At 40.5% G+C, this 24,455-nt stretch overlaps 1 protein-coding gene across 4 annotated transcripts in view; it reads left to right on the forward strand.

The window, feature by feature from the left end:
* The window catches only part of LOC125005035 (protocadherin-9), a 204,974-nt gene that overhangs the window by 135,295 nt on the left and 45,224 nt on the right, over positions 1–24,455 (forward strand). For 2 of the 4 annotated variants that reach the window (XM_047579960.1, XM_047579959.1), the window contains one exon: positions 6,317–6,518. The exons of 1 other annotated variant lie outside the window; for it this stretch is intronic. In XM_047579960.1, the coding sequence (XP_047435916.1) occupies positions 6,317–6,518 (202 nt within the window). The remainder of the gene's footprint in view (positions 1–6,316; positions 6,519–24,455) is intronic. One more of the 4 variants, XM_047579961.1, reaches the window with a different exon arrangement.

Consider the following 24,455-nt stretch of genomic DNA (forward strand, 5'->3'; position numbering starts at 1 on the left):
AAGAGTAGACGGATGAGAAGAAAATAAATTGGACTTTGAGGGCGACGGCAAGAAGGAGCTTGTCACGGCACCTGTCATCTTTCACAGATGACAGGTGAGAGTGTAAGACTGGTGAGAAATGCAGTGTGGCTACACATGGATTTATGCTTTTTGATAAAAAAGAAAAAGTCTCTTGTGTAGCTTAGACAGTAAAGGGATAAATAAACATGCGATCCGTAACGTATCCATGAATCTGCATAACATAGCCTAACCCAGAAGGAGAGGAAATGATGGACCGCGCTAATAATCACATGCCAGGCCTGGGCTCTGTAGACGAACAACACAAAGCACACCAGTGTGGGACTTAACTGGGAAATGGGTCATATTTATGTATCTTTGTGTTTGCCTTTGTGCGCCTGCGTGTGCATTTGTGGCGAGCCAGAGAGTGAAGGAGTGACTGATCAGGTGTCATTGTGAATGTGGCAGAATGCAGATGTTTCTCAGAACTGCCTCGCTATGATTTAATGATGAAAAGCAGAAGGCAGCAGACTCAGACTCTGGAGAGGCAGCGGGAGCAGACTACGTCAATATTAGAGTCAGAATCAAAGACAGGAGGGGTGGAACGACGAAGGGGGGGTGGGGGGGTGATTTATTTGTCACTTTTTATTTGAGTGTTACTTACAGAAAAGCACGTTTGGGAACACTTTTTATCTCGGCGTCTTTCATCCCTTTTAAGCAGTTTGAAAATCTTGTTTTTTGACTGTGTTTATGTCATCGGAACGGAGCCTCGCCTGGCTGAGATTGCGATCGCATTTTATGGATGAGCCCCAAAGGAAATCCCGATGTTGTGTTGACAGGAGGCAGTGTCTATCAGCTGCTAATGTGTCACTTGATTTGATGTTTTATGGGATGTTACGGCTTGTCAGGGGATGTTTGTGAAGGAGGTGGGGAGTAGAGTGGGCTACCCAAAGGTACCTTCGAAAATAAATAAATAAATAAAAATAAAAACACACACACACATAAAATGACATACATTATTCAGATTCAGAGTTCTGTGTCTGGCTTTGTCATTCTGTTGTGCAAGAATGTGATGAAGTCAGCAATAACAGTTTAAAAGGAACTGGAAAAAAAAAAAATCAGTGAGCATTACGAAAGGAACTGAAGACAGTCCCGACTGTGGTCATTTACTTATGTATGAATTATGTGTATTTTCCAAGGTGACCAGCAGATGGCAGAGCACCTTAGGCCTCTAGGAGCAAAGGCAGAGAAAGAGATCTTCTCGAGAGTCTTGTTTTCCTGGTTGACTGATCCTCCTCAGTGGTCTGATTGTGAGAACGGACTCGTGGGAAGTGTTCTCTCACCGCAGGTGTCAGGCTGCTGTTAGATAAGATTATTTGTGGCGGTGAGGAGGTTGCATTATTTTTGCGTACCCATGTCAGTGTGTATATGTGTGCGTGTGTGTGTGCGTGCACCGCTCCTCGGTGTGTGCTTCTTCTCATTAAACTGTTAGAACTGTACGCCTATATTGTGTTCATTTGGATCCGAGTGCAACGCAGAAGTTGTTTTTGACTTGCACACTGTGCTCCATATGGTCGTACTCAGGAGGAGGAAGACGGGGAGGCAGAGAGAAAGCTCGAGCTCCGAGCCATAAGCCCCGTCTCTATTTGTTTTCTGTCACATAAAACCAAAGTTGTATCAGTTTTGTGTTCAGTGGGATTCGCTCTGCACTCTGCAGTGATTCTGGCTGTGATTGTAGCACAAAGGGTAAAACATGATACATGTTGAAACAGGAGTATCAGGTGCTATGTGCCTCATTTTATAGAACAGATGCCTTTATCTGCAACTTTTGCCTTAGGTTAAAAATATCCGTCTGTGTTGCAGACTTTAAAAAGCTCAGCATCCTCATAATCTTACTTTGGATCAGTCAGTCTTAAAAGACCAATCTAAGTATTTATGGTTTGTTCTTAAAAAAAAATCGCTTTTATATAAATGACATTGATTAAAGTAGAAGTCATTTATAATGCTGCTCCCATCTCTCTTTCCAGCAACTAACAGAGCAAACCCTGACTTTAATACTCTCAGACAAGTATTGTGAACTTCAGTGAAGACGTTGTGTGTAGATAGATTTATCTGCTGGAACGCAAAACTCTCCACTTTCATATTTTCTAGAAGTTGAACGGTATAAAGCTGCAACTGATGTCAGGCGTGACATTTACTCTCTCCTGTCAGACTTTATTTTCTCGTTATTTGATTTTGCACTTTCTATGAAGACCCAAAGGCGAACGCTATTCCTGATCATTTGCAGGCTCGCCGGAATTTAAAAACTTCCTACAGCGAAGCGCTGCTTTGTGTTTGTTAAGGGGAGCGTGTTTGGTCAGGCGAATTATAAAAACAAGCGGATAATAAGGGTTAGCAGGCGTGATAAGCTGTAATATCTTGTAAACTGGCAGCAGGGATAGTTTAAGCCGGTCTTATGCTAATATTACTACGAGTGACTGTCAGCAGCGGGGAAATACAAATATCTGCAAACATGCCTAAACCCAGTAATAAACACAAACACAAACAAGCGACACCCGTAGAAACATTCGAGGCTCGTGATGTCACTTTAGATCTGTACAGACTGAAATGAAATACTAAACGGTGAACGAGAGATCATTTAGCTTCCAGCTATCCAGATTATAGTGATATATATGTGCGTGTGTGCATATATATATATATATATATATATGTATATATATATATACACACACACACATGTACACAGTTCATATACACTGATCAGTGTGGTTGCACCTACACAAAAACAGTTCAGGAACAACTAAAAAAAATATGAAAAGCAGCACACAGAGTTGACCAATTTAGGATCTAGTGAATTTGGAGGCCAGGTCAAGTATCTATGGGTTGATCCAAAAAGACTCCTCCTCTCAACCCACAGGGTCCAAAGCATAGGTCTTCAACAGGGAGTCCGCAACCCCTAGGGGATCTGCAGAGGTACTGCAGGATGGGTCACAAAATCTTTGGTTGATTAGACATTTTCTATATATTTTTAAATTTTTACCCACAAATTTCCCCTGCAAATCAAAATTTCTTTAAGTACACATTAGCATGTATCCAACATATTTTAGTAAAGGGATGAATGGAGGCAGGAGATGTTATCTTTCAGTCAGCACTGCGCTCATTCAGTGATGCAGGAGCAGCCTCAACAGCGCACCGCTTCGCACGGAGCGCCGCGCTAGCCGAGACCTGTCAATCAAAGCCTCCTGTGCACAGTAGGCGCCGCCCCTAATGCCGCAGAGCCAATCACAAGGCCGCTGACCTTGTCAGGTTCCCTGCAATTGGCTGTTTATGTTTACAACAGTTGCATGGCCTCACAACTGTTGCACATGTTTGAAGTAACAAAATTAATACTGGAATGACTTAATATTGAATGCAAAATGATAATAATAATGCATATTTATAAATAGCACTAGCTGAGTGCAACGCACGAACTGTCTTAATGTTTCACATTAAGACAGTTCAACTGGACACCTAGGCCTTTTTCTTCTAAAGCAGTAAGTAAGGAATTCATCTCAGTATAACGTGGTAGGTTTGCACCATGTGAGTAAATTCATAAATATTCCACAAGACCATGATCTGTCCATAACCTTAAGCAGCTAATTAGAAAGCCAGTGGCCAAAAGCAGATATCGTACACTGTTGTGAATGTGGCACATACAGGTGAGACCATGATCCCTTTGAACTGGCAGTGAATGATACATTAAATATAAATGTCCGACAGGGTCAGACGCCTTCTAAATCGTATCAGCATACAGTAGAGACGAGACCTGTCAATCAAAGCCTCCTGTGCACAGTAGGCGCCGCCCCTAATGCCGCAGAGCCAATCACAAGGCCGCTGACCTTGTCAGGTTCCCTGCAATTGGCTGTTTATGTTTACAACAGTTGCATGGCCTCACAACTGTTGCACATGTTTGAAGTAACAAAATTAATACTGGAATGGCTTAATATTGAATGCAAAATGATAATAATAATGCATATTTATAAATAGCACTAGCTGATTTCAGTTTAGAACTATAATAGGTAGGGGGTCCCTACTTAATCTCTCCATCAGTTTGGGGGTCCTTTAGCCCGAAAATCGTTGAAGACCCCTGGTCTAAAGGACAGCACTGACAACATCCTGCTTCCAGACACCACAAGACACCCTCAATTAATTCATCATTTTAGCCTGTATAGCCAGATTATGCCTCAGCATACTGAGCACAATTTCCTTTTGATTTCCTTTTAAGATCTACCAGTGCAGCACTGTTTGACAGCGCACGCTAAAACCATTAACCCAATCAATAATATGCCATTTTCTTTTCTGTTAGAAGTCAAATTCAAAGGAAATTACACACACACACACACACACACACACACACACACACACACACACACACACACACACACACACACACACACACACACACACACACACACACAAAGAGCCATTCCATTAAACTGTTTCTCGCATTTATCAAATACGTATGCGAGGAGACGATTTTATAATGTGACATTTCACGTCACACTGTGATTAATTGAGGATTAAGGTTGTTGTTCTCTGCCGTAGGCCTCGAGCGACTGCAGTCACGTTCCCAGCGACACACTCAACATGTATTTAATGATCATAACAGTGGGAAATGCATACAAAGTCTGCTGTAAAATATACGCTCTCGCCTCTGACAAGAGGCGGCAGGACGCGCCGGTGTGCCAGTATCAGTATCGCTGAGTTCACACCTTCGGGGCAGCCAGCAAATAGATGGCTACGCCGGCTGAGTGTTTGACACCAGCGAGGAGAAAAACACATGCAAGCCACTGTTAATTAAGTGCAGATGCACTAAAACATGTCATCTTTGAGGCTTTTACCCCCCGTTCACCCCTTCTGTTTCCGGCGGCTTCACTTGAGCCGCATTACCTAATCAGTATACATTAGCTGTCACCAACAAACAAATAAAGTAAGAGAGAAGTCCTTTAGAGGGAGCTTTTTTTCCACTCTGTTAGGTTATCTTAATCCAAAATGCCACCTCTGATCATCTGCCTCTTTATAATTGCTAACAGTGACATTTATGCAGATGCCTACTGCTTCACAAGGACCTCTACATTTAGTTGTGTTTGATGCTGCACTTTCATCTATCTATCTTTCTATCTATGAAGACTGCATATTTTTAATGCAGTGTTCTATGTGGGCTTGCAAATCCTCCAACACCCCCCACCCCACCCTCCCCGCTTTTTTCTTCCTTTATTCTCCCTTTTTGTTTAATTGAATGTTGCATGCTTTTGGAGCAGTTCTAAAATATATAATGAGGTCATTTGCATTAGACTGCAGATTGGGTGACCTTTGCTTTTGCCAATAATTACTGTAAAACCCGTCTCTGTCTGTCATCACCAAGGATGTGGCAGGGACCTCTCCGTGCTCACGAAAGGTTAGCTTGGAGGCTTGTGTCTGGACTTATGAAAAAGCCTGAGGAAAATGTCATTAGAGCAAGGGAAAAAGACACTCGGAATTAACAATTGGAAATTCAATCAGGAGGGCTTTAGGAACTGTGCGCGCACGGGTTTTACTTTTCTGTCTGCGAGCGTGCGCGTTTATGTGCACGGCTCCAGCCGAGGCACCGCGAGGCCCCGTCCCAGGTACGTGTTCGGAAAATTTCTCGCCTCCGAGAGAGGAGAGGAGAGGAGAATAAGGGAAGGAGGAAGGACGCCCCGAGGGTGACTTCTGCCAACTCCGCGGGCCACTTTGACTTTGCCAGCATGCAAATAAATTTACATCCCAAACCAAACAATCAGGCTGTAAATTTCCCCGCGGCAGCCCTGACAAACATGATAACATTCTGCTGCCACCATTTAGATATTTCATGGCCTTCATTTAATATGTCACGCATTAATTAGAATTGTGTATTTATGAAAGAGTCACAAATTTTGCACTTTTCACCTTGATGAGTTTTCCTTTTTTTTTTGTCACGGTGTTGATTTGCATGCTGTTGTTGGTTGTCATTGTGCAGTGAAACGTGACTGTATTCACGATGTGTGAATCTGTCCCATCGATACCTCGGCTCAAGTCAAACTAGACCCCCTGCATTCAAGAATTATTAAGTTGCGATGTTGTATATTACATCCAAAAAAAAAAATTATTATTTAACACTGCAGTCCTGATCAGTGCTCAGTGTGTAACGCAGCATGCATGAGCTTGTTCAGCTCAGTGTAAAATTATACTGTGAAAATAATGATTGAAAAAAAAAAAAAAGAAGAAGGGGGCAGAGCAGAGCACTAACATCAGAGGCTCTGTTTTGTGCTCTTGGTTCTAGTCACAGCGGCGCGTCACGTTTCACCTGCCGGATGGCTCTCAGGAGAGCTGCAGTGACAGCGGTCTGGGGGACCATGAGCCTGTAGGCAGTGGCTCCCTCCTCACACAACCTCTTCCTCTGGTGCAGGCGCAGGACGACTTCTACGAGCAGGCTTCCCCCGATAAGAGGACTGAAGCTGATGGCAACTCCGATCCCAACTCTGGTGAGTTGTAACATCCCGCGCCTGCCATTTTATTGATTCATTTTGTTTTCATTACATATGCATGTCTCTTTTTCTTTGGATCTACCTCTCTTCTCCCCCCTTCACTCTGTGAGTTTAAAGCACCATTTTGGACGTATTTGAACAGCTTCAAAATGCTCAATTAGGTGGACATTGTGTGCATCCTGATAGAGTCTTTTCTTCCAGCGACAATGTGATCTTTTTTTTCAGTTTTCTGCCACAGATTTTGCTGCATACATTGTCTTGAAGTACAGGTTGAAGGAAATGAAGATGTTTCTCGTGTTACGCTGAGGGATGACAAAAGCTTCTTGGAAAAATAAAAAGACAACAAATAGTCATGAAAAACAACACGTCTCTGTAAAGGACTCGACACACCGAATATCATTTAATTTAGAGTCATTTGATTGCTCAAGTAGGTTTCTAGTGGATACGTGAGCAGGTCATTCATTTCTCAGTTAATCATCCAGACTTGTTCATTCTTCCCAGGAGCAAACCTGGGCCTCCCATAGGCTCCTCACCTATTTGTGAAACTCATTTGATTTATTTAGAGATGATTTCCCAGTTGGAAGTCTTGGTGCTCAGCCTAAGATGTTAACTTCCCACTATTTCTGGTGGGAATGTACATCTCCGACCCAGTTTTCTCGTTTTATCATTAAGAGGTGAGGCGTGCGCAAAGATCAAGCGCATCGCCGCAAGGTTGATGCCAGCTTCCCCACTGAGGTCGGAGCAGCCATCACCACATAAATGCAAGTGCTGTGAGTAAACTGTGCGTGTCTACGATTGCTCACCGACGCTGACTTAACAGATGTACCCACGGTGGCAGGTGTATTCGCATGTGCCGTGGTTGTACAACTTAGCGGCTCGTGTTTTTACAGGGAATGTTTGTTTTAGATTTGGTTCAGAAGAGGTTTTACAAGAACGTCCCATCCCTCCTCGAACGGTGGCCAATGACATATAGACACCGATCAGCCACAACATTAAAACCACTGATAGGAGTAGTGAATGAAGTTCTTGTGACAATTCAGCGTTCTGCTGGGAAACCTTTGGACCTGGCATTTATATGGATGTTACTTTGACATGTAGCACCCACCTACACTAGACCAGGCACCCCCACGCCATAGCAATGACACTCCTTGATGGCAGCAGCCATCTCCACTGAAAAACATTAACTAGATTCTAAACCGACTGAGTATTAATGGGATGATCCAGAGGCCTCCACTAAGTTTGGAGGCACAAGGGAAACCTAAACAATATGGTGGTCATAATGTTATGCCTGATCGGGGTTGAGTATTTTAATGTTTCACATTAAGACAGTTCAACTGGACACCTAGGCCTTTTTCTTCTACAGCAGTAAGTAAGGAATTCATCTCAGTATAACGTGGTAGGTTTGCACCATGTGAGTAAATTCATAAATATTCCACAAGACCATGATCTGTCCATAACCTTAAGCAGCTAATTAGAAAGCCAGTGGCCAAAAGCAGATATCGTACACTGTTGTGAATGTGGCACATACAGGTGAGACCATGATCCCTTTGAACTGGCAGTGAATGATACATTAAATATAAATGTCCGACAGGGTCAGACGCCTTCTAAATCGTATCAGCATACAGTAGGAACGAGGCTGGATTCATCAGTCTCCTGATACTGATGACCTTTGTAAAAGTGTAAAGAAAATAGCCAAGTAGAATTGAAAGCGTAAAGCTGTAATTAAAATATCTGCACGCACAGACATTTATGCTATATGTCAAACTGACATCTACTTAAGAGTGAATGAAATATGAGAAGCATGAATTTTCTGAGCGGTCTGACTTGTGCAAGTAAACATCGGCCTTGGTTGCCTCTCAAAAGCTGCGTGAAATGTTTAGCAAAAATCCAAAACAGACTATTTAAACTGCAAAATGCATAATTTAAATCTATGGCCATAGTAAAGGAAGCCCCTTACTCATGCAGAGATATTGGTTGCTATAACTGGCTGCAGTTTTCCAACATAAGACATCGTTTTTCTCCTTAATGGCATTCTGTTTTGTAAGTGTTGTTTGCCTGTCAGCGAACTATTAACAGTGACAGCGGTGCTCTTTGATCGTTGACCTGCTGCTTGGCAGGATAATGATTTTATGTCCTGTCTATGAAGGATGCGTTACCTGCTGTGTTACTCTCAAATACGTGAACTCAGTGGTCCCAGGTTAACTAGTTTTGAGTAAGTCTCTGTCAGACATAAAAAGCGCCACACTGTTTCCCCCTGCTAACAGTATGCTAGGAGTCGGTCCGCCGACAAAGGCAAACAGCATCTGAAAGATATTTGACACTTTTATTCTAAGTTGAGTTGTAACGTATCTATTGAAAATAACCCCGATCACCGCAACATTCTAAATGCGGACCTTGACGGTGGGTGGTCGTTCTATGACGCTTTGTTCGGGGTTTGACAATCACATCATTGTTGCCTTTCTCTCTGAAATATTAAGACTGTTCAAAAGACCTTAAAGAATCAAAATGACACGATTTATTAAATTATTACTCGTCTGCCGTCCTCATTTTTGTGAAGGATATTAAGAAAAAAAAAGAAGTTTAAGTGTATTCATGTTGGTTATATAAATGACAGATGAAAGGTACCTTCAGAAGGGAGTCATCACTATGTGGTCTTAATAAAACAACTCATATTTAAGTTATAAGGCTCACACATAGACATTTGATTCTGGGATCTCTGCACAAGAATCTGGTGATAAACGAATTGCTCGTTAACGTAAATTAAGTGACAAATGAAGACCGCACTCCCCTTGCGATTGTTATGATTTTCAAAATGTACGGTGGTAAAATTGGCCAAATGACATGTCTCTGTTTTGTTCGTAACAGATGAACTTACCAATTATCTTTATGTAATGCAGATAAGTGGTGAGACTCATGCGTAGGTTGCGGCTTTCATCTGAATTGAGGAAACACAAACAGTGTGGGAGCTGTGAAAGTCTGATGTGTGTCTACTTTGTAATGGGAGAGGGAGCATAAAGAGGTGTTTTAAATTACATTGTGGCTTGATCTGTAGCTTTATGACAATGAGAAAAGAAGTTTGTAAGCTAAAAAAGATTGACGGTTATCATGGGCACGGTGATTTTGGTCAACATTATGTTTTTTTGTGAAGAGAGAGGAATATTAATAACGTTTGGGAATGGTGAGCCTTTATAGGGCCTGGGTTCACAGTAGTAATTGACTGTTTTCATTAATGTACAAATTTTCTAAAAGCAGCACTTTCAAGGAAATGCATTGTTAACACAGTTGAAGGAAGACTTATTCAGATGTTTATTTTGTACCTTTAATTTTTCATAAACCATCTTAAACAATGACAGTGAATAGACAGAGATAATGAGCTTGGAATAAACAAGTGTCTTGCTTTACAGTTAGCACTGACAAACCTTTTGGCATTTGACATGTATTTTAGTGGGTGGAAGTATGCTTTGGAGTGAACTCTGAAGATTATTAATCGATTTAGCTGCTGCTCAGCTACCCTGAAGCACACATAATGTCATCAGGTCAACATTTTTGGATTCGACTCCACTTGGTAAATAGAAACTCTCTGTCAACAACGCATAAAAAGAAAACACATAATAAAAAGAGATATATTGGCACCATATTTGAGAAACAACTTCCCAATGCAAAGCATAGACTGAGTCCAAAGCAAGAACAGCTCCCCCTGGTGACTGGTTGCAGTATAGATCATAAGCTCCATCTCCTGCACGTGGACCAAATGAAAACACTACAGTACATATCCATTTTTTTTTCCAAAGAAGGTATTTGTAAACACATGACAAGTGTCAATTTTTCTAATTAGTTTAATTTTACGCTATAGAAATGGGACGTGACCTCATGATGACTTCCAATTGCCATGCCAACCACTCTGTGAAGCTGTCCCACAGAACCAAACCAAAAAAATAAATGAATATTTTACGGTTGGGGGAGGTGTTGAAGTGAGGACCCAAGTGCGGGACTAAAGATGAGGCTGGGTTTTCAAACAAAAACCTTTAAATGAAAATGAACAAAAATTCAACAAAAGGCGCTACAGGCAAGGCAAGCAATCCAGAACTCAATACAGCAAAAACTCACAGACAGAACATAAAGACAACATGCTGGGAAGTAACAAGAGAAAACATTAACAACACGACAGAAAACAAAGGAAAAGACAGGGCTATATATACACAAGAGGGCTGACAAGACACAGGTGAGACACATGAGGAAAATCAACACAGGTGAGGCCAATAAGCAATCACACACAGGGAAACACAACAGACAGGAAATCAACTACTTAACAAAATAAAACAGGAAACACAAAACAAGTCACAGACAGACATCAAGACAGAAACACGAGGCACGACAGACAGGAAGTTAAGAAACTAAACAAAATAAAACAGTAAGCCATGATAACAAAATAAAAGACAGAACCATGACAGAATAAGTACAGTGTATAATCCAACATTTTTTTGTGACTGGTGGAGTAGAACGCAATATTAATTAAAAGTAAACGGATGTGTGGGCGGGTCATCGAGTTCAGGAAGTGGAGACGTGTAGTCCATATTTATATATAGTCTATATGTCTATAAGCCAAAGGGACACTTACAAACCAAAAATATATTGGGTGTGATGTTGCCAAAAATTAGAAGCTTTCACCAAAGTGCTTTGCATCATTTCATTATCTTGATGATGGCAAATGAAATGGTCTGCTCAAGCAATGAGTTGGCTTTCAATAAGTCCGTAGAAATATGATCGATGCTGCCTTTACAAGTACATGTAATGTTTACACAAACTGGCGTCATTCTGTGCTGAGAGAATGAATCCTTCATTGCTAACTCTGCTGTCACGTCTCAGGAATCCTTCAAGACTTTTGCTCAATGGAAGCTTATTATCTGTTCATTGTAAGAATAGAAGTGACAATTCAACAGCCACTTAATGTGCAGCTTATAGAAAATACAATTTTATTTATAGCATTTTTAATTTAGTTAAAAATATTGACTAGTAATGTAAATGCGATGCTAGGAATATTTTAGGTTTTGTTTTTTGTTTTTTTTTAAAAATCCATTCTCGCAGTTAAGCAGTGATTTGGAGGAAGCTAGGAACTGTAGGCCCAAGTGAGTCTTTAACAAATAAGTACTTTTTAATTGTTGAGCAGTGTGAACATTATTTGGTGCATCTGTCTCCAATAAACCTGGTAATTCCTGCTGCAATGGAAGCAGGAAAGAAACAATGGAATAATTCATTATGACGGCACGTCTGGTAGATTTGTAATGTTTAATTGTGGCTTGATGCATTATCACTCCAATTACTGCTGAATGAATGGCTACCTGCTGCCTTCAGATGCCTCCAAAGAGTAAAGGAAAGTTTTTCTTTTTTTTTGTGGATTGTGGAGAATCACTCATTAATCTTCATACCATGTTTTCCCTCTGTGTGATCACGTGATGGCTTGTTAAAAAATGCTTGAATGAAATCGGCAAAACATATTCGAAAAGGTCTGTGTGACTTCAGAGAGGTCTGCGTTGGTGCTCCTTCACCGAAAACCGTGACCAAAATATTATGGAGCACAAGTGTGACGAGCACAGCTCTAAGCAGGCGGACGGGGGTGGGCTGCTGTCATTTTTGGCTCAGAGAGTGCAGCGCACCACTGGATTGGCATCGCCACACCCTTTACTGTGCCATTCCTCCCACTGTGGCCAACTGTGCTGCATGGAGTCTCACCAAGATACCAATCTGTTGCAGTTGAGGAAATAATCTCACCACACCCCAGGGAAATACTAGTTAGCTAGGGTGACAATGTGTTCCGTACCCTGTGCTGCAAAGTCTACAGACTTCAAATCCAAGTTGTAGCATTGCAGTCATTGGGTATTTACTCGTGGAGACATGATTTTTGGCCATTTACACAGGCTCATAATAATACTAGAATAGGCTTACATACTGTATTTTCGTATTCAAAAAAGTCTACTTGAGCTAAGCTGGCCCACTCTGTTGAGATTGGTCAACAACAGAGAATCATGTCTTACCATAATCAGATTTCAATTTCATTGGTTCCATAGTCAGATGTGAATACATCCACAGTAAAGCATTGATCCTGTCAGCTCTCGCACACGTCTAATAATGAAAATCCGAAAGAAACACAGAGGAATACATTTTTCCGTTTTTATTATGTTGCTTTTGCAGCACTGTGAATGATCCCGGCGCATGTAGGAAATCCTGAGGCGCACCATTACAAACAACAGCTCCACAACTGACTGCTCGATAGTGGCTAACGTACCTTGTTTGCTTTAAACATAAGAAATGAAGCTTCCGTCGCAGGTTGTGAATCAGCTTCTTCATGGCAAAAAAATTGAGAAATCCAGCATTAAACTCCACCTGGTTCAGCAAAGAGTCTATGTTACAATACAGAACACAGACACAGATGGAGGGAAAAAAGGAAGATAACGTATTTTTCCTGTGTTCCTGTGCTTACTGTGCTGGAGGTTGTGTGAAATTAGCACACCAAGTGGACGTTATAGTGTTTTACGTGGTTGCGTAAATAAGAAGCGACTACAGAGACTGCACCACACACAGGACGATTTAGGTGGTCGAGTATTGTGCAATATGACAAAGAGAAGAAATTTCTTTGACCTGGACTTGCGTGTCATTAGCCTGATAGCATAATTACCTGAGTCATTTTTGACTAATTGTTACAATATCAATAAAAATACCAATGTGCTTGGTGTTTTTTCATGTTTTCCAAAAACATTCACATATGCCTATTATGCTATTTGGCTAACGATATGTTTTACATGCACAAAAAATCTCTTTCTGGACACAGACTAATATACACTGATCAGACATAACATAACATTGAACATGACCTATATCCTGGACATGGGCCCACTGTGGGTGTCCAGTGGTGTAGTGGTGGTTCTTTGGGTCCTATAGGTTAAGGATAAGGGCCTCTGTGGATCATCCCACAGATACTCCATCATCATCATCATTGCTCTGGGGTGGGGGTGTCTGGTCTGGTCCAGGTGGGTGTTACATTTCTTGAAAGCCAGGCCTAAACGTTTCCCAGCAAGACGTTGAGTTCTCGCAATATGGTCAATGTCTTCACCTCTCAGTGGTCATAATGTTATGCCTGATCGTGTATATACTTTTGAAAGAGAATAAAGTGCTCTTACGCAACATGTTCATGTTTCATCATAGTTTACTTTTAGTTCATTTTGGACTTTTACAGACTGCAAAGTATTGACTCGAGATAGAAGTTTCTGCCTTTATTAGGCCACACTAATAAAAAGCAAATGAAATAAACCATAAGGAGAGAAGTCTCACACTGAATATCACAGGACCGCAATTGCAGAATGAAGTCATTCTCTACAGCTGCTGCAGAACAAAAATCGTAATGAAACAAATAAATGAGCGCTTCACATATCCACCAAAGGATGCATACTGGGAACGAAACGTAATTCTGTCAATCAGATACATTTCTGAAAAATATATTACAATAGATTACTGCGCATGGATGAGACTCCCTAGACTACAAAGATGCTGAAATAATACATGATAGGAGAGTGCCTAGAATAAACAGAGAGGAGAGAGGGGGGTGAGCTAGATTTTAAACAACCATTATTGACTAAAGTGCGATATGAATTATTTAAAAACACAGAGGACAAGAAACGCAGTGCAGTAAGACAAAAAGATCACTTGCACAATCACGCGCACACACGGTCAAAGTCAAAGGCCAATAGAAAATGACTGTGAGATGAAATCTGGATGAGTCACTGGAGTGTGTGGAAGTGGTACAAAGAGAGGGGGCCGTTCTTCTTGTCTGCTAACAACGTTTTAGATTCTAATGCAGACTATGAGACGAGCGAAGCCACCCGCCGTCTGATGAACTAAGAGCTCCTCAGGTCAAATGGAGTCAAAATAAACAGAAATATAATACGTCAGCCTTATATTACAGCAACAACAACAACAACGGCAGCTTAGAGTTCAGAACTGTCCCGGGTCAATCTGAGATGCTGATAAGAGCCAAAGGAAGGAGCAATGAGACAATGTGGAGCCAAATGAACTACTTTTACATGATATTCAGTTCTGAGTGTTCTCCTTTAGTAACATTTTTGGATGCATTTTTTTCTCAAATACATTTAAAGTTACAAAAGTATGCAAAGAAATCCACAGTCAGTTCAAATTAAATCCAATGTGTGCATTTGAAAATCACATATATGTGATGTTAGATAATGCAAAATGTCCCTGTGTGCATTTGTGCATCATAGATTTCTGGTCTAACTGGGTTTTGACCAGATTTTCTGTTTGGTGTTGTCATGACTAACTAAAAATGAGCAGTAATCCATGCACCAGGCTTTGGCACCGGATGGAAGTGAGAAATAAACCCAAAGCAGGCACTTTCTGGGTATTTTGAAACTCTCTTAAAATTGGAAAACGTGTGGAGTGTGTGGCCATTTTCAAAGTATTTCATCTATAGGTGACAAATCTTTGGCGTAAGGTTCTGGGTGTCGAATCTGAAAGAATGAAAATTCAAGTGGTTTAATTAATGTTTGCAGTGACTTGCCTTTTAACTTCCCTGTTTTGCTAACTCTGCTGTCAGTTCTCAAAACTTTAAATTAATTTCAATCCATTTGGTAAATTGCACATTTGTAAGATGTTTGCTTTTCTATGATCATATGTTTGAGTTTTTTTCAATCATCTTTTCCTGGGACTGATATTAAACTAATGCCCTATAATGAAATTGTTTTTTAGAGCAAAGTGGTGGTGTTTTATGAACAGCCTTTTTTCTTTTTGTATCAGTTATATACTCCAAACATAGCCTCTGCCTATCATCTCAGCAGCCAGTGTTGAAAATTCATGAGCTGTGATGGAGCAATTATCACCATCAGTGATGATATAAATGAAGGGGGGAAGAGAGCTCTCATTTTCCATGATGCAAAACTACTAAATCGGATTTTATTTTTTATATTAAAAAAAACAGCTATACAAATGTTTTTGACATTTCATACTGTATGTGTGGTGAAGTGCTTGCAAAACTGAATTCTGCGCTGCTTCTGGCTGCAATCCCAAGACTGACCTTTGTGCAAGTGAGAAAACAGAAGAAGAAAAGATAAGTTGTGAAAGGAGTGACTGGCCATACATTAACCGGCATGGCTGGCTGTGCGGTAACCCTCGCTCACTCTCCGGCAATTTTTTTAAAAACTTGGATCATTTTTGAAACTTTGGATCAAATTCAACCTTTACTAGTAGTAGTAGTATTTACTAATGCCATTAACTTTCAGTCCCAGGACAAGAAAATTAAACAAATGCACCCTAGAAGTGCTTATATGTGATGTTTATATGTGACGTCTCTGCATCCTTGCCTTCTTTGTCTTATTTCTTGTTTTGCATTAATGACTTTTTTCCTTAAAACACTTGTGTGTAGTAAAATGGGAATTGATTAATTTTTATACTGTTTTATACCATTTTATATTGTAATTAATTTGTAGGTTTATCTGTCGAAATTAAACTGTGTTTAAGTTTCTGATGGGTCATACCCATAGAGTTCAACATTTAAACCTCAAACCCAAAGAAGCTGCATGGATGAGTGGTGAAAAAATCTGTTTTACGTGAAAGTTTTTAACCAAAAAGCGTCAAAAAGGTAACAAAGTTAAACAGTTAAAAGAAAAACAATGAAACACAACACCATACAGTTAGGAACATAATTAAAACTCACTCAAAACTCAAGTCAGACCAAGAAAGGCTTTCCGATAAAAGTGTGTTTTAAGAAGCGAAAGAAAAGAGTTCACAGATTCTGCTGACTTGATTTCCTCAGGCAGATCATTCCAGAGCCGTGGAGGACAAAATCTTCTATTAAAATATAAGTTTTCTGCAACGTGCTCCCGAGTCCTACTTTTAGAAATGGAAGAAGAAAACTAATACGAATAAAAAGAGTAATAATTTTAACAAAAACCAACCACTTTCAGCGTTAAGTATAGGTATAGGTATAGGTATAGGAAAGCAACCATCTTAAAATCATCCTTGGTTATGAGCATGAATAGTAAGGATACAATAACACAAGGCACTTTATATGCAGGGTTGTATGAAGTTCTGTTTAGAAAACTTTTATGTAGTTGGATTTTAAAAGGCAAATTATCACCAACCAGTAAACAAAAGTATTTATACCCAGATAAGTGTCAGCGTCTAGTGTGTGGTCAGGTATCATTGAGAACACATGTTGTGGTCTCATTGTGGTAGCATTACTTAGATAATAAAGTGTAGGACGCTGAGAAGCAGCAATTATTATTATGTTTGTTACTATGCCGGGGATTACAGCGAGCGAATGCTGTTTTATCTAGTGCAGCAAATAATCCACCTACTCATTTATAATTAAATCACATTTAAGGTGAAGCCAGAGGTGAGTCAACGCGCCGCAACTCTACACCTCGTTTTCTATAGACATAACAAGACGGAAATGGCTGTTTTCGCCTTTTAGTTATTTCATCTCAAGAAATTTACATCAGTTCCGCCACTAGTTGAGCTGCATAGCAGTTTGAGAGTGCGTAATATTAACGGGAACGTGCTTTTCCAACATACTTGGTGGCACAATTTATGCACAGGAACACGAGCGATTGACAGGAAGCGACAGGCTCACTGTGACTGGGAGGGGGGCAGCTATTAAGGGGCTTGGTGGAGAGGGACTAAATGCTCAAATGCAAGATTGTTATGTCCTCTGCCATGAAAATGGAACCGCTTTATCCATAAATCATTGATGGACAGGAGGTGATAGGTAACTCCCTTGTTGTGGTATTATCCTCTATTTCACTCTATACTCCTTTGTCTCGACTTCAAGGAATATTCTGATGTCCTAACTCTGCCAAATGTCAGCAACAAAAAGCAAAATACCCCCAAATTCAACTGATTTTATTACACTGCTGTTAATCACCAACATATGTCTGGTTATTAGAACTACAACATATATATATTTTTTTTTTCCTGTTGCCAATTTTTATGAGCATTCTGGTTATTTACTTTATCACAGTATTGTTGGAATATGCTGCAGGCAAAAAGTAAAAAAAAAAAAAAAAAAAAAAAGTCACAGTGCCATGTTTTTATGATTGTTAGTGCCAAATTTCTGGTACTATATTTCCCAGGCGCCCCAATTGTCTCTCGGTGGAAGAGAAGATTGGCAGCCTCTTTACTGCATTTTACCTTTGTGCCACCAGGCTTGTTGTCATGGGGATTGTTGGATCATTGCACCGCACGAAGCCAGAACTGATTTACTTCACAACTTACTGGATAATCTGTGTACTCTGCAGTTTTATTCAACTTTCTAAAAGATTAGAGTGTCACTTTAATTGTTTCGTTTGTCAAATTCTTGGCGCGCAATTTACGGCACGTACGCGACTTGTTTTCGGGAAGTTATTTGATTTGTGCAAATGTAACATCATAGACAATTTTTCAAACCCTCACAGTTGGAGGATTGATTTACCGAAGGCAAAACATACCGCTGCAGGTTCAGTTTGTTGCAAACGGATGAATGAATGGGTTTAGTGGATTACTTTCCAAATCATTTGTGGAATAACAGGAAGGTAGTTAGAGCATCATGGTGTTGTCTTGACAGGCGCAGAAGTCCACCACATTTTCTGCTGTTTACCCAATAACTCCGCCATGTGGCATGTTTGAAGTGTCAAATACTAAAAATGGGTAGAAGGATAGTGAGTGCTTGGGTCCATGTGAAATTCTGTGGATTCCACTGTCCAAGCTCTTGTGGTTGGAATAAAACACATCCAGAGGAACATCTCTAGTCGACTCTCACATAGCTTTCACAGGGAAAAAAGATTTTATTCTGTTTTTTTTTCCCTCTCCTCCTCTTTGGGTCTGATAGCCAAATAGAAGAGAGAATGAAGTAATCGAGATGGGTGAATGAAGTCACTGAGAAAAGAGAATAAAGAACCCTGGCGGTGATTTGCTGGGATTATTATGGAAGATTACTTCTGAGCAGAATTACTTGAGTCATGTGTTTAATACAGGTTTCCATGTAGCATATGATATGTGGTAGGAATGTAAGCAGTGACTTAAGACACCGTCGACTTTGGCAGAACTCTCTGCAGTTTGCTGCAGGCGTGTCACAGGTCCAGTAATCTAGACAAGAGGCTATAACCACAATGTGATGCATACTGGATTGTGTGTATCTTCATATCTACATTGTATATTTCCAAAAAAGATACAAAAAGATACCTGGGCTAAAATCGACACCAAAAGCAGACAAAATTAGAATAATATATGCAAATATGAAGCCTACGCATGTTGCCTACGGAGGTGCGAGCCATTTGTACTTGTACGCTCGACAGTCAGGGTCACTCCGTAAAAACGGCAGTCAGCGTTGTGTCTTTTTTTCCACTCGGGTTAATTTTTGTTAGCGATTCACTTTCAACAATGGCGGATGCAGCTTCCGCCGAAATTTCACCAAAGATGAGTCCTACTACCAAGCGGACCAATCACAACTCTTGCAGTCTGTGCAGACGTGACGTTACATTTCTGGGAAGGTGCATGTCAGGCTATGGCGTAATAGGTGTAAGATAGTATAAGCTGTGCATATGTACAAATCTACAAAAAAATAGAAGTATACACTATATACATAGGATAAATGATAAGGTGCCATGGAAAAGCACTGACATGAATAAGATGGAGTTACCGAAAGGTAGGTTGTTGTACAGCTCGACTGAGTACCGTATTAAACAGCGGATGTCATAAAATGACGAAAACACAATACAAAAACAAGATACAACCACAAAAACACCTATCATATCATATTTACGTGAAAGATACTGCCGGTTTATAACTGTCTGATTTTACTGTCACCCACTTAGCCGCATAAATGCACAACATGATGGTTTCGGTGAATGCTTCACTACGGAAATGAGGACGATTTAAAAGCATTCCCTCGATCGAATAAGAATAACAGACAAGTCTACTGAAACACTGCAGTCTGTGCCAGCAGCTTTGTTGTTTCTGTCGTACAGATGCCCAGCAATTGACTATCCAGGATAAACAAATACCAGGCTGTCAGTCAGTCTGGCAGCCTTCCGACCACCTCAGTCACAGACAGCCACTGATGCCATTGGTGGGATGCCAAAACAGTAGAAGGCCTGTCACAGTTCTTTCTGACGACAGCTCCACGCTGCAGTAACAGAAATATAGCGCCTGTTTGCATCTCTTTTAAGTGTATATCGCTGAGATAAATCAGCATGGAGTTTCTTAAATACACCGTTTGATTCCGCGTGGGTGACATCTCATGAAGTTTAGCTTTGAGTGAGATTCCCTCGCCAACGGTATGTCGTGCAACATGCAGTCGCGCCCTTGCCAATTCTGTGTTCTCTTTTCTTCAGGGATGTTCTTAGGGATGATCTATGCATATTTGCAGTTTAAACTCTCCTTAAACCCAGTTCTGCGCGGAAGTGTGTGTTTGTGTGTTTGTTCTGATCCCATTGTGTGGAGAGGAAGTAGCAGGGTAGAGTAGCTGGGGCCCCTGACCAAGCCTGTGGGTGGGTGGCACGGATTCATAAATCAGGGAGCAGTGTTAATCTCTCTCAGGTATTGGAAAGCCAGCCCTCAGTAAATATGTTGCCCCAGGATACAATGGGGTTTAAAGGATTTCTGTCTCCAAAGAGAAATTAGGCAGGAGCTTCAGAAGTGAGCTAAATGGAAATGCTTGCTGGAGCATACAGAGGGAGCAGGGTGCTGCTGTCAGCTAGTAAACATCGTCTCAAAGTAGCCTCAGTCATTATCGTGGCAGTCGCTGCCAACAGCCAGGGTGAGCAGACGGGTGGGCTGATGAAGAACATCTTCTATGCTGATGATTAGTCACAATAGGGAGGAGAAAAATCTGAGGTGTTGAATTACACTGCTGGGGATGACAATTATTTGTGCTGTAAGTAAAGTGGCTAATTGCAGTAACTTACACTTGTGTCCCTCTCACTTTCTTGCGACAGAACTTTGGAATCAAATTAAAAATAAAATAAGTCAACCAGCCATCAAAGTAATTGTGTCTTATCCCAGAAGACACTAGGTTTACACGAATCACCTTTATGGACAATACACACTGAGTGCAGCAACAACAATGGTTCTTTAAAACTTGTTCTAGGAAGGTTTTGGCCCTTGTCAAATGCTGAATAATTTAAAAATGAACGATGCTAGACAATTACTTAACTATTACCATTGGGGATAAAGGATGTGTTCATTTTTTTATCCCCATTTTGGATCATGCGGTATGGAGCTTATCTCCAATAGGCATCAAACAGGATGTGGTGATTAATTTTCTTTCTCTCTCCACAGAGTACATAAAAAAAGAATATATTTTAAAAGAAAAAAAAAACATTCGTAGCAATAGGCTAAACTTTAACCTTACATTTCAAGTATGATTTATCTTCCCCCACAGATTTACAAAGGGCATGTCATCCTCAATTTTAGCAATTGCTGCATTTACATTTGTCTTTGTTTTGTTTTGTTTTTTTGCTTTTTTTTATCTATGACCCATTCAATCTACATTATCTGTGTCGCGAATAGTAGCAACGGAGGAAGGACCCAGATGACATCAAGTGGAGGCAGGAGCAGGCAACATAATTTAACATAATTTAACTGAAGACCAGAAACCAAAGAACACAAGAACCAGGAAGAAAAGAATGACAGGACGAACAGACAACTTGACAGTGGACAAAGAGAAAGAGGGAAACTCACACACGAGGGCTGATGGAATAACAAGAGAGAGGTGAGACCAGCGAGTACACGAGGAGAAACCAATCCATCAATCAAAGTGGGGAAAATACCAAGGAAAAGCAAAACATGGTCGCAGAAAACAAGTGTTTAAATATACTGAAACACATTTGCATGCACCTGGGAAAAAAACAACTAATTATTGCCTGAATCCGACTTTAACTGGACAACTTTACTGCATGTAAACACGTTACTCCGACAAAAATCTGAGTTGTCCTTATCTGATTAAGACAGCCATATACACTTAATAGGACTTTAACTGGACAACGCATGTGTCCATCCTCCACAACCGCTGCGCTGGGGTGTGACCCCATAACAAAAACATCTAAGAAAGCTGGCTGCAGAAGAAGAAGAAGGTAAACAGAGCCAGAAGAGCAACCGCCTGAGGGATAGCGCCATCTTATCTGCACCAAAAGAAGCGCGCACATTACGTACGAAATTAAAAAAGCTGAACTATTATCCATCTTGTTGTTGTCCATCTTGTGAAATGGCAGTCTGCCACATGAACGACTCTTCTTTATTATATGATGTAATGGGTCAACCCGGAAAGGGGGCTGTGTTAAAAGACACATATCACCACCTAGTGTGGAGGAGGAGGACATGTTCCCGTCAGTTATTCGATTTTCTCCGTTGCATGTAAACTGGGACAAGGATCGCATTCAGACAGTCGAATTTCGAGCATAGTTCCATTAAACGCTCTGACTAATAACATCTCAAATCTAAGAACTGATATCATCATATAGTTTCTTTACAAGTGTAAATTCTAGGTTTAAAAGAACATTGTTATGATTTTGTGAGCACAAGATAAAAAAAAATATATGTGTCTTAGAATTAGAATAATGTTGTTATAGTAAGATTTACCCATGTCTGTAAAGGCATTTTGAGCCCAAGTCCTGGTTCTGCTCTTTGCCAAGCTTGGCTAACCGTGACCTGACACCTAAAATTCTTGTGTTGTAAATTCTTCTATTTTCGCAGCGTTTTGGCAAGTGTAAAAAATAAAAAACACTGCTGTTATTTGTTGTGCCGTCGAGCCGTAATATAAACCTATGAGGCCCTGACACTCACGGGTAGAAAGGGAGGGAGACAAAGAGAGTGCAGGAACGGGAGTATTTACACTGAGACAGAAACTTAAATGGGTTATCATAGCATTAAAGTTCCACTCTGACTGGGCTCCTTTAACATGTCACCGTGAGAGTTCTCACAAAAGAAAGCGGTATCTTCAGAGAAAGCTGCACCTTAACCCTCGTGAACTGATCTGGGGGGTAGTGAGTGCTGTGATAGGGACTAATCCCCCCGCTGTGTGCTTTGAGCAGGACGCAGAGCAATACACCAGAGGAAACCAAGGAGAAGTGAGGAACAAGCAGCAAAAAAAAAAAAAAAAAAAAGGAGACTTCTGACAAACTGAAAAATGTGTTGAAGTGGTGCTGTCACCGTGATGAATCCTTTCAGACGTCGCCTCAAAACGGGATGGAATCTTAATGCGCGTGTGTGCACGAGAGACTGCACGGATGCGAGTGGTAGCGTGGTAGCATGTGGGTGGATGTGTGCGTACAGTGAATTTCTGACTGAAGCATATGGCGTGTAGCTTGTGGAAAAAAATCCACCAGGAACTGAGCTGATGCCTCCTGGTTAATTGCAGGAATTTACCAATTTAGAATTCAGAGTGCGACACCAAGAACTCCAGCAGATGTTTACAAGATCTCAGTTAAATTAAAAAAAAAAAAAAAAAAAAAAAAAAAAAAAAGCACTTCCCAGGTACACATGAGACTAAAATGTTGGCATGTGAATCAAACAGAGATTCAATTAAACAAATAGACAGAGGATTTATTCTTATAGACTGATCTGTTCAGGTATTTGTGCTGTAAACTTTTGGATGAAACTCTTTTAATTGGCCCACATGGCACCTCATACCCATAGCCATCTGGTGAGACAATCTTATTTAGTGATTCCTAGGAAAGATATTATGACATATTTCGTCTTATAAGCGCTACATACAATCCCTCCCTGGGAGCCAGCCCATACTGCCTCGGCTTATTAAGCCCTGGCGAAGAACAGTTCGGCCAATCAAATCATTTGGGCGGGCTTTATGCGACAAATTGACAGTAGAGTAACACCAGTGTAGTCATACATGAGTCTTTTGTTTTGTTTTTTGCTTATACTATTAGATTCTATATTGTATTTTATTCTATATATTACATTCTATATTAAACTCAGCCTAGTGCTATTTATAAATATACATTATTATGATTTTGTATTCAATATTAAGCTATCCCTTATCCCTTTACTTAAATATGAAATTTAAATTTGTGGGAGGACGAAGTTAAAAAAAAATAATAAAAAAAAAATGTAAAATCTCTAATCAACCAAAGGTGTTGCGACCCCCCTGCAGTACCTCCACAGACTCCCTAAGGGTCGCACCTCCCCTGTTTAAGACCTATGTTTTATTGTATTTATTTTACTGTTATCATTACTATTTAATTTTTAATATTTTTTAATTGTAATTTTAATTTGTGACCAATATGTGACCATGCAATTTCAATTGTCTAAGTCAACATATTTTGCTAAATATAAAATTAAAGATGTAATGCAGCAATAAAATGAACGTATAGCGACTACATGTAATTTCCACTTACAAATATGTTGCTGTGGACGTGCTCATGCTAAAAACCTCAGCGTCGTTCTACACACTGAGGCAATTACCATACGTTAAACACGCCTGCTCGTGTGTTCGCCAACACAAGAAAACGCAGAAGAGGCACTAAATTATTTGTTTGCTCATCCTTGTGTCACGCAAAATATCTCAGGGGCTGTTGATCCGATTTGGACACCGCTTGGTGGAGTGACGCATCTCCCCGCTGCGTTCAACTATTTAAAATGACACCAAATAGCTGAAGGCAGATCAACAATTAAGGGTCAACAAAGGTGACATGTTTGCAACTGACAGGCTGCCGGAGACGTCACCAGTCGTGGAGGACAACATGTGTGCTGTTGTTATTCAGAGCGCGGTGCTGCCTTAACATTTTGTGCTACTGTCAAACCTCCGATGATGGGTGATATGTTCTTACAACAAACTGTTACTTACCGTTAACTGGTGTTAATTATAACTGTCAATAAATGGTACGTGCCACTTAGTTAGCTCCGTCCCACTGCACCAAGACAAGGATGTTTGGACACTGC

This window comes from Mugil cephalus, chromosome 3 (genome assembly GCF_022458985.1).
Source record: "Mugil cephalus isolate CIBA_MC_2020 chromosome 3, CIBA_Mcephalus_1.1, whole genome shotgun sequence".
Taxonomy (NCBI): domain Eukaryota; kingdom Metazoa; phylum Chordata; class Actinopteri; order Mugiliformes; family Mugilidae; genus Mugil; species Mugil cephalus.